The 11,491-nt window shown below is 42.2% G+C and overlaps 1 protein-coding gene across 4 annotated transcripts; it reads right to left on the bottom strand.

Annotated features, from left to right (window-relative positions):
- Window positions 1–2,801: 2,801 nt before the first annotated feature.
- LOC128645095 (uncharacterized) lies at window positions 2,802–10,968 on the bottom strand. 4 transcript variants are annotated; one of them, XM_053697853.1, is made up of 5 exons: window positions 10,863–10,968; window positions 7,790–7,968; window positions 7,363–7,486; window positions 4,735–4,854; window positions 2,802–3,787 (listed from the first exon to the last, which is right to left on the bottom strand). In XM_053697853.1, the coding sequence occupies exons 3-5, from the start codon at window positions 7,484–7,486 to the stop codon at window positions 3,132–3,134; spliced, it is 900 nt and encodes a 299-aa protein (XP_053553828.1). In that variant the 5' UTR covers window positions 7,790–7,968; window positions 10,863–10,968; the 3' UTR covers window positions 2,802–3,131. The 4 variants fall into 4 exon arrangements, 2 of the variants coding, with proteins under 2 accessions (XP_053553828.1, XP_053553829.1); XR_008400075.1 differs by lacking the exon at window positions 10,863–10,968 and having other exon boundaries at window positions 7,790–8,937; XM_053697854.1 differs by lacking the exon at window positions 4,735–4,854.
- Window positions 10,969–11,491: the final 523 nt, after the last annotated feature.

Below are 11,491 nucleotides of genomic sequence, written 5' to 3'. Positions count from 1 at the left end.
AAGGGACAGTCTACACCAGAATTTTTATTGTTTTAAAAGATAGATAATCCCTTTGTTACCCATTTCCCAGTTTTGCATAACTAACACATTTATAATAATATACTTTTAACCTCTGTGATCATCTTGTATCTAAGCCTCTGCAAACTGCCCCTTTTTTCAGTTCTTTCAGATAACTTCTCGTGCACGAGCACAGTGTTATCTACATGAAATACGTGAAGTAACACCCTCTAATGGTGAAAACTGTTAAAATGCAATCTGAAAGAGGTGGGCTTCAAAGTCTAAGAAATTAGCATATGAACCTCCTAGGTTAAGCTTTCAACTAAGAATACCAAGAGAACAAAGCAAAATTGGTGATAAAAGTAAATTGGAAAATTGTTTAAAATTACATGCTCTATCTGAATCATGAAAGTTTATTTTGGCGTAGACTGTCCCTTTAACGCACTGCAAACAACCGCAAACAGTCCATTTGCACAACTGCAAACTCCCCATTTGCACAAGGTTAGATACCAAGCTAGCCATGTCCCGTTCCTTGTCCTCACGGATGTCATTGAAGGTCTCTTCCTCCACCCAGCCACATACAACACCAAGGGTCCCCGAAAGGTGACAACAAGCCCCCTGGGACACCTGCTGTGTTTGGTCTTCCACCTCCTCAAAGCCACCTTCCTCCTCTGACTCCTCTTCTTCAGACTCCTCTCTCTGCGTTGCCTCTTTCTGCATTATTATAAGGTGTGTTAAGTAGTACTATTCCTATCAGTTTAATCCCTGTTACGTCCCCTATCAGGGGACGTGTATATGGCATCGATTTTAGGAACCGGGAGATGGAAAAAGATGCTTGGTCGGTCCTCCTACTTCAAATTTGGGGCACTGCGCGTGCAATCTAATTTGCCATCAGATAGGAGTGGTGTGTTAAGTAGTACTATTCTTATCAGTTTAATCCCTGTTACATCCCCTATCAGGGGACGTGTATATGGCATCGATTTTAGGAACCGGGAGATGGAAAAAGATGCTTGGTCGGTCCTCCTACTTCAAATTTGGGGCACTGCGTGTGCAATCTAATGTGCCACCAGATAGGAGTGGTGTGTTAAGTAGTTCTATTCTTATCAGTTTAATCCCTGTTACGTCCATGTGTGTAATGCTGCCTGACTTAGACATATCCTGTTATCTACATCCTCTGGCAATAATGGTTGCACATCACTATCACTCATTTCTTCCAACTGATGTGTAAATAACTCCTCTGACAGATCAAGTGAAGCGGCTGTGGTACTAGTGTTGGTGGTAGGCGCGCGAGTGGTAACTTGAGAGGTGCCCGAAGCTAAGCTGGAGGAGGATGGTGCATCAAGGTTCCGAGTGGAAGCTGTAGAAGATTGGGTGTCCTATGTTAGCCAGTCAACTATGTCCTCAGAACTGTTCGAGTTCGGGGTACGTGGCTTCTGAACACTGGGCATTATTCTAGGGCCAAAGGGAATCACAGCACCACGAACACGACGGCCCCTGCGGAGTGGCCTGCCTCTGCCTGTCATTTTTTTTTTGATTAGTGGTACTATGCATGAAAGCTACTGTGACAACAGATATGAGTGGCACTGTGCACTGGCAGAAGTTGGCAGAGTAGACGCTGTAGGCCTGACACGCAGACAACTAACTGCTATTCAATCTATTACAGTCAAAATTGTACACTACTGTTACACCAGATATGAGTTGCACTGGGGTGACACTGTGCCCTGGCAGGCACTGAAATGCACACGTGTGAAGGAAACTGACTGCTATTATTTAACACAGTCAAAAAAGGGTTGTTTTTTTTAAATTTATACTACTGTTACACCAGATATGAGTTGCACTGGGGTGACACTGTGCCCTGGCAGGCAGGCACTGAAACGCACACGTGTGAAGGAAACTGCTATTATTTAACACAGTCAAAAAAGTGTTGTTTTTTTTTTTAAATGTACACTACTGTTACACCAGATATAAGTTGCACTGGGGTGACACTGTGCCCTGGCAGGCAGGCACTTGACCTTTTAAAGTCGTCAATCCCCGGCCTTAACCTTATAACCATTATAAGCTAGCATAATAACATAAATAAAAGAGTTACACACAGCTTTGGTATAAAATTTGGCCGCAGCCATTTTATTAACATCACAAGTTAAATATTGAGTAATAAATATTTTCAAACATTTTCAAACATTTTTTCACAGAACATACCTGATGTTCATAAATAACATTACTGTCAAATAAAACTGTCAATTACCCACAGCGGTGCTAGTTCCCAAACCCACAAAACAAGATGGCCGTTATTCAACAACTGGACTCAACTATATCCCTGTTGAGTCCGTCCAAGGACACCTAAACTTTAATAGGGAACCCCTTGCCCCTATAAAACCAGTTGTCCACTCACCCCATGGAGAGGCAACTACTTAAAATCCTCCAAATCACTTGGCCATATTGCATACCATATTTGTCTGGGAACTAGCACCCCCGCCTTGCTGCGACGAACACGAAACAAGGAAGGAAAACAAAGATTAGGGAGGGAGGGAGGGAGCACTTTCCAGAAAGGTTTGAAAAAAAATAATCTGATGACAGATTCTCCCGCTCTTTCCTTAAATGCGTAACAGCGCGTGCTAAGCCCGCCCCCTTACAGGTACCAACCAATCGCACCCAAGGCCTAATTCCTCCAACGGTCAAGTCCCCTTCCCGTTACTTCGAACTCCCAGGGGTTCCCTGACCTTTTAAAGTCGTCAATCCCCGGCCTTAACCTTATAACCATTATAAGCTAACATAATAACATAAATAAAAGAGTTACACACAGCTTTGGTATAAAATTTGGCCGCAGCCATTTTATTAACATCACAAGTTAAATATTGAGTAATAAATATTTTCAAACATTTTCAAACATTTTTTCACAGAACATACCTGATGTTCATAAATAACATTACTGTCAAATAAAACTGTCAATTACCCACAGCGGTGCTAGTTCCCAAACCCACAAAACAAGATGGCCGTTATTCAACAACTGGACTCAACTATATCCCTGTTGAGTCCGTCCAAGGACACCTAAACTTTAATAGGGAACCCCTTGCCCATATAAAACCAGTTGTCCACTCACCCCATGGAGAGGCAACTACTTAAAATCCTCCAAATCACTTGGCCATATTGCATACCATATTTGTCTGGGAACTAGCACCCCCGCCACCGACTGGACTGACCGAACAGCCCAGTCCCGCCAAACCCAATATTTTTCCCAACGCTTCTTTTATATCAAAAAGAAATAGCTGCAGCCCAAATTGGTTAAAATGAACACCATCTTTTAAGTAAAATTCCTCAGCCCCATCTACTTCGAAATCTGGGTGGAAAACTACACCTCCCCCCAACCTCTTAACAAAAGAGCTAACTATTTTGATAATTTTCTTGCGGCTCTTTTCTAGCCTATCATAATCCCTCGCTGATCTCCAAACCAGCCTAGGAGTAATCTGTGACCAGATTATTTTAATTCCGGGATAAAGTTCCTTTATATTGCCCAGATCCCTTTTGATTCTTCTCACTAATTCTTTTTGAGGAATCATACCTAAATCATTTCCCCCCAAATGCACTATCAAAACATGAGGACGAGGAAACATTCTGCCATAGTCTAGAAACAACGGAAACAAGAGTTCCCAGCACATGCCCCTAATCCCAAACCATTTGACCTCCCATTGATCAACAGGACACCCAAGCTGAAGGCCGCCCATTTTCTTACTGGCCTCAGCATTGGCCCAGTATATAAACGAATGCCCCATCACCCATACGATCCTTACACCTAAAATAAAAGAAATAAAGAGAGTATTCAGGATGATTACAGCTCAAACATTCCAAAACATACGCTCTATTCAAGGTTTTTTTTTTTTTTTTTTTTTATATCCTTAAATCAGGCCTAACATAGGATTTATAACGACTTGAACCCCATCTACCAATCTTTTTAACTATATCCTCTCTGAGACCTAACATAGCGGCTTCAGTAGCAGCTCCAATCCGGAAAGAATGAGATCCGAACTCTAAAGGATTAAGACCCAATAAAACAATTGAACCTTTTAAAATGGCTCTAAATTGATACTGTGATAAAAAAAGAACCATCTGAGTGAACCAACAAAGGGCCATCCTGCAAAGGCCGTATGGACCCATAAAGCATCATTACCTGACATGGACATATCTCTCCACCACTAGGGAATAGCACTATGTTCTTGCCTTTCCCATATATGTCCGTTTTACTACTTCTCAGTAATATTTCTAGTCTGCTATCATTCCATATTACATCTTCTTTTTGTAAACCTCCTGAAACTTTTTTGCTAGGGCTTACCAATTCCGAAACTCTAAATGCCCCAAAAAAGGCCAATACAAAGGCCGTTCTAAACAATATTAATTCAAATCTTGATGCACAAATCTCTGCTAATACCACCCAAATTTTTTTAAGTAAAGAAAATGTAATAGGCCTTCTCTTATCTCTAACCTTTGTCTTTTTCTTCAAGCCTTTAAGAACTTGATGGACCCAAAAAACCTTTGTAACATCAGACAAACCTAATAAACGAAATCTAAAAGCAAGGGCCGCCAATCTTCTTTCCATATTAGATGGTGACAAACCCACATTTCCCCAATGCCACATCCATTCCAATAAGCAACCCGTGACATCATCAGACCCTTCTTTAATTTCAGATTGACATAACCACATTTCCCATTCCTTCCAAACTGATACATAGGACGTCCAAGTACCTGGAGCCAAAGATTTTTTAATTAATTCAGCCAATCCTCCGTCCCAAGCTTCCAAAGTTGGACAGGAAAAATCGCTCCAACTACATCCGCCTGAGGAGCCAACTCTCGAAAGCGAGACCACTGTGAACGAGATAAAGAATCTGCTATCAAATTAAGCTTACCAGGGATATGCTTTGCCCTGACAAATACATTCATACTTAAACATTTCAGGACTAGTACTCTTAATAAACGCAAAACTGGTAATGATGATGCAGATAAAGAATTAATAGCAGAAACAACACCCATATTATCCGTATGGAACAATATGGATTTATTCATCAAATCAACTTCCCACACAAACAGAGCCACCAGAATAGGAAATAGCTCAAGGAAAACTAGGTTCTTAGTTAAACCCAAATTGACCCACTCTTGAGGCCACACTTCTGCACACCAATGCCCTTGAAAATAAGCCCCGAAACCAACACCCCCAGCTGCATCAGTTATCAAATCCAAATCAACATTAGAGATCCTAGCTTCCATAAATATTGCAACACCATTAAAAATTTTAAGGAATTCCAACCAAACTTTCAAATCATCCTTGTGGCCTTTTTTAATCCTTACAAAATGATGAGGCTTACTAACACCAGACGTAGCCAATGACATTCTTCTAGAAAAAACTCTACCAATAGGAATGATTCTGCAAGCAAAATTCAATTTTCCCAGCAAAGATTGCATTTTTCTCAAAGTCACCTTACGGACCGCCAAAAATTGCTGAATCATTTCTGACAAATCCACAATATTTTCCGCAGGTAGCCTACATTCCATACTTTCAGAATCTATCGTAATACCCAAAAATTTAAGGGCCGTAACTGGACTCTCAGATTTTTCCATTGCAATAGGAACCCCAAAATCAGATGCCATTGAATAAAAACAATCCCTTAATTTCAAACAAACGTCCGAATCAGGGGGACCAACAAAAAGAAAATCATCCAAATAATGAACTACTGACGAGAATCCAGACTTGAATTTAACAACCCATTCCAAAAAGGAACTAAAGCATTCAAACAAAGAACAAGAAATAGAACAGCCCATCGGGAGGCAGAGGTCGATGTAGAAAAAACCCTCAAAACAACAACCCAACAGATAATGTGAAGAAGGATGAACTGGAAGTAACCGAAAAGCCGCCTCAATATCCACTTTAGCCATTAAAGCAAATTGACCAGCCTCTCTAACCAAATTAACTGCCATGTCAAATGATGTATAAGACACAGACGATAATTCATCCGGAATATCATCATTAACAGATCCACCTTTTGGGAATGATAAGTGGTGAATTAGACGAAATTTACCAGGCTCTTTCTTAGGAACCACTCCTAAAGGAGAAATACACAAATGGGGGATAGGAGAGATTTTAAAAGGACCTGCCATTCGACCCAAAGTAACCTCTTTCTCAAGTTTAATCCTGACAACCTCAGGCCATTCTCTAGCAGACTTAAGGTTACCCCTGTAATGAACAACACCCCCTGAAGATGGAATTCTGAAACCAAACTCAAAACCATGTAGCAATAACAAGGCCTTATCACCACAACCCTTCTGTTTAGCGTAAAGTACGAGCCACAGCTCCATCCCGCTTAGCCTCACCGGAGTTAATCCCTTTTTCAGGAAGCTCCTGGGTTCCTCCCAATTTGTTCTTTTTGAAACACTTAATGGAAGGGTGGGATCCACCACACCCAGAGCATTCGTGTCTGAATTTACATGATGCTCCCCATTTACAGAACTTTTCATTGAAAGCAAAACAGAAACCTTTTTTGACTGTTGCCGACGAACCGTTTTGAAGAGATCCGCCGGCACTCCCGCAAAAGGGCTGCGAACACCTTAACGGGGTCATCACTTTTAACCATAGACCCATATCACGATCGTCCCATTTCATCTCAGGCTTAACCGACAAACGTTGTCTAAATTGTTCATCATAATACCACCAAGCCATACCACCGTATGTTCTCTGAGCAGCGGCAATTTCATCTAAATAACAAAAGAGGGCCGCGCCTTGATCAGGGAACTTAACAGAAAATACACTAGCATAAATAACAAAAGCCTGGAACCAGTTAGTAAATGTTTTCGGTAATTTTCTGTAACGTCTTTTCCTTTCCTCCTCCTCCTTCTTGGCCGAATCCTTTTTTGAGTCTTCAGGTATCTCAAAAGACTGATCAAGAGGAAGGAGGGAAAATAATTCAATAAAATCTCTCTTGTATATCTTTTCTCTTAACTCGACCGTCAAATGCATGCCCAAAGGCCCGATAGAACACAAACAAGACCTGGCCAAAGCCGTGTCAGCAATCTTCAGCTCGGGACCCCCAGCCGCTTTATTATAAACATTAGCCACCTTTTGCTGGGATAAACCGACCATTTGAGATTGAGGTACTGACCCTACCTCTTTTATTCCCTCACCAACAATCCCTAATACCCTATTTTGGATAGCCAATTCAGGGGGAACCCATGAATTGGCGACTCCCCCCGTGACTTTGGCTCCTTCTAATTTGGCTAACAAGTCCCTTAAACCCGCTACAACAGTTATAGATAAAGGATCAGCATGCACACCAACTGTATCAACCCCCACATTCAGATTCACCACCCCGGATCCCTCATTACCTGTACTCGGATCCTGAGTCACTGCAGACTGAACCCCTTGAGATGCAGCCGTAACCTTCTCTGTATTCTGGAAACCAGTAGCCCTGGGATCCGTATTAGTCATTAATTGCTGCCCTTTTTCCATCTGTAAAAAAGAAACATGTGACAAACTCCCAGAAGGTGCCCAAATTCCAATGCCCCTACTAGCTGTAGACATACCCAACCTACTATCCACTAAAACACCCTTACCCTTCTTAGCTGATGGAACCTCAAACCCTTCTCCCTTTAAATCCCCATACCTCTTGCGTTGTCTACCTCTACCTTGTATTCTCCCAATCCCAGACCTGTTTGGACGTTGAACAGAGTTAACCGAGCTATGAAATGTATTATTAATACTCTGACCCATCATGCCCTGAAGACCAAAATTAAGATTGTTGGCCGTACTCACCCTTGTTTCTTCTCCCCTTGCATTAAAACGTTCCACCCCCGGAACGCCGTCCTCAATATCCAGCCTGATATTTTCCGTCCAGGATTCCTGCAGACCATAAGCATCCCCACTTAGGCCGTCATTTCACACCATTAAAAGACCCTGGGAATTCTCAGGCCGTGACCCAGTCTCATTCCCTTCTAAAAGAAAAACATCATTAGTGACAGGTAAATTTTTAATTACTTCAACGTTCCTATCCCTCAAATTTCTTAACTCACCCTTTAAAACCGAATCACTCGGGACCCTGACTGACGGTTTAAACTGGCGAATAGGGTTAACTACACTGGGAGAAGGTGGAATAAAATCCTCCTCAGAAGAATCTAAATATAAATCTAATTCTACCACACCGTTATCAACCTCGGTATCATGCTGACTTTCACTGACTTCAGGCCCTTCCACCCTCTCGTCTAACACTCGATAAGCCTGATCCTCAATATTACTGCAAGGTCTTAAAATCTGTGCTGTCTTTGAAACATTATGTAACTGTTCTGAAACTGCCTGAGGTAGTTCAATCGGCCCCGATACATTCAAACTCTCACCTTTCTTTTTCACTAAGGCACTACCTAAACTACATATACTCACTTGTTCATTACCCCCACACGGAAAACTAGGCCTCTGCGGGCCGTCACTTTTACTAGCTTGCCTTTTTCCTCTAATTACTACTTTTTGGCCTAAATTGGCCATCTTACCCTTAGGCAAAGAATCACCCTTCATTACAGGCTCAATGAATTGTTCCGTAAGGGAACAGGTGCTCCCGGACTGCATCACATTATCAGCAACCTCCGCTCCGGTCTGCCAACTTCCGGAACTAGAACTTGACTTCTTCCTCACAGACGCCTTTAACCCCGGACTGGGGCTGGATTTTCTCAGACCGCTATTACCCCCTTCAGGATCCGGATCCGAACGAACTGGGGGCCTCGAACGCCTCGCTGGTCTCGAAGCCACATCCACGATATCCTCCCTGGGTTCAACAACCGGGCTTAGCAAAGGACGTAATTTATCTTCGAGCCAGGTAGGGCCCATTTTAGCAGCTTCCAACTTAAGTTGGTCGAAAATCGCATCAAAATGCGCCATCACAGAATTACCAACTGACAAGCACTTTCCAGAAAGGTTTGAAAAAAAATAATCTGATGACAGATTCTCCCGCTCTTTCCTTAAATGCGTAACAGCGCGTGCTAAACCCGCCCCCTTACAGGTACCAACCAATCGCACCCAAGGCCTAATTCCTCCAACGGTCAAGTCCCCTTCCCGTTACTTCGAACTCCCAGGGGTTCCCGAAACGCACACGTGTGAAGGAAACTGACTGCTATTATTTAACACAGTCAAAAAAGTGTTTTTTTTTTTTTTAAATCTACACTACTGTTACACCAGATATGAGTTGCACTGGGGTGACATTGTGCCCTGGCAGGCACTGAAACGCACATGTGTGAAGGAAACTGACTGCTATTATTTAACACAGTCAAAAAAGGGTTGGTTTTTTTTAAATCTACACTACTGTTACACCAGATATGAGTTGCACTGGGGTGACACTGTGCCCTGGCAGGCAGGCACTGAAACACACACGTGTGAAGGAAACTGACTGCTCTTATTTAACACAGTCAAAAAAGTTTTTTTTTTTTTTTTAAATCTACACTACTGTTACACCAGATATGAGTTGCACTGGGGTGACACTGTGCCCTGGCAGGCAGGCACTGAAACGCACACGTGTGAAGGAAACTGACTGCTCTTATTTAACACAGTCAAAAAAGTTTTTGTTTTTTTTTAAATCTACACTACTGTTACACCAGATATGAGTTGCACTGGGGTGACACTGTGCCCTGGCAGGCAGGCACTGAAGCTCACACGTGTGAAGGAAACTGACTGCTATTATTTAACACAGTCAAAAAAGTGTTGTTTTTTTAAAATGTACACTACTGTTACACCAGATATGAGTTGCACTGGGGTGACACTGTGCCCTGGCAGGCAGGCACTGAAACGCACACGTGTGAAGGAAACTGACTGCTATTATTTAACACAGTCAAAAAAGTGTTGTTTTTTTTAAATGTACACTACTGTTACACCAGATATGAGTTGCACTGGGGTGACACTGTGCCCTGGCAGGCAGGCAGGCACTGAAACGCACACGTGTGAAGGAAACTGACTGCTATTATTTCACACAGTCAAAAAAAGTGTTTTTTTTTTTAAATCTACACTACTGTTACACCAGATATGAGTTGCACTGGGGTGACACTGTGCCCTGGCAGGCAGGCACTGAAACGCACACGTGTGAAGGAAACTGACTGCTATTATTTAACACAGTCAAAAAAGTGTTTTTTTTTTTAAATCTACACTACTGTTACACAAGATATGAGTTGCACTGGGGTGACACTGTGCCCTGGCAGGCAGGCACTGAAACGCACACGTGTGAAGGAAACTGACTGCTATTATTTCACACAGTCAAAAAAAGTGTTTTTTTTTTTAAATCTACACTACTGTTACACAAGATATGAGTTGCACTGGGGTGACACTGTGCCCTGGCAGGCAGGCACTGAAACGCACACGTGTGTCAGGCACAACTAAGAAAGAAAAAATGTGTGCAGCTTAGTTATTTGGACCACAACTGCTGGGAATGAAAAAGACAATAAAAATTGTATGGTTGTTTGCAACAGAGTGATAAGGTAAAACAAAGATTAGGAATTAGGCAGCTATGTAAAACCTTATTCCTTATTGCAAAGTTTTAATATACAGGCAGTAATTGAGCATATTCCCTATGGCTGCCACATGTGTCTGGGTAGTCACTGTGAGAAAGTAAATGCAGCAGGGATATGCTCAGATAAACCTGAGATTTTACCATTAATGAAGGAAAAAATAAATAAGCAAGGAAAAAATGGTACTATGATCATAGAAAAAAATAAGCAATTGCTATTGTGTACAGAGTTATGGTAAAACAGCAGGATATGAGGAATGAAAATAAAAGTCACAGAAAAATAACAGCAGCAACTGAGATACTAATCTTAGAGTATAGCAGCAGAGTAAAATACAGAGACTGGCTTACCCCTAACAGGACTGTTATAATGATAGTTGCAAACACCGGGTTGTAATGGCGACTTGCCAGAGGGAGCAGGGAAGCTCAGTAGCAGCTGGCTGATGACGTCACAGCATGAGGAAGTGGAGCTCAGTGAAAAGTGAATCCCAAGGCCGGTGAGCTGCAGGGGAAACTGAGTTAGAGTAAAGGTAAGAATGAGGCTTTTGAAATAGCTGAATCTTCTTGAGGGAGAAGCAGGAAGGAGAGGATGACAACAAAAATCCAGCTAGAAGGAGTAGAGGAATCCAACAAACAGAAGTAGTAAGATAAATCTTACAGAGAGCAGGCTCAGGTTAAGGTTTAAGACAAACTTCAATACTAAGCAATGTGAAAATGCTGGGAGGGGCCTTAAATAGGTTGATGTTAATGAGAGCAGGATGCTTTAAAGGGACAGTGCAGAGAAATAAGTATGCCATTATCCTGACAGAATCCCCCCTCCAAGGAGCCACTCCAGAGGCTCAAGGCCCAGGACGATCCGGATGTCTTTGGTGGAAATGAGATATCAAACGAGGAGCAGATATGTTGGTAGCTGGTTCCCAGGAATCATCATCTGTAGAGAAACCCTTCCAACGAACAAGATATTCAATACGTCCCCTACG

Source organism: Bombina bombina, chromosome 1, assembly GCF_027579735.1.
Source record: "Bombina bombina isolate aBomBom1 chromosome 1, aBomBom1.pri, whole genome shotgun sequence".
Taxonomy (NCBI): domain Eukaryota; kingdom Metazoa; phylum Chordata; class Amphibia; order Anura; family Bombinatoridae; genus Bombina; species Bombina bombina.
This window is presented reverse-complemented; position numbering and strand designations above follow the sequence as displayed.

Excerpts from the sequence above, each read along its gene's own strand:
- LOC128645095 (XM_053697853.1), bottom strand. The coding sequence starts at position 7,486 with ATGGAAAAAGGGCAGCAATTAATGACTAATACGGATCCCAGGGCTACT. Across the intron at positions 4,855-7,362 it reads GACTCAGGATCCGAGTACAG|TGGTCTCGCTTTCGAGAGTT; the intron begins GTAATGAGGGAT and ends TCTCGTTCACAG. Across the intron at positions 3,788-4,734 it reads TAAAAAATCTTTGGCTCCAG|GTGTAAGGATCGTATGGGTG; the intron begins GTACTTGGACGT and ends CTTTTATTTTAG.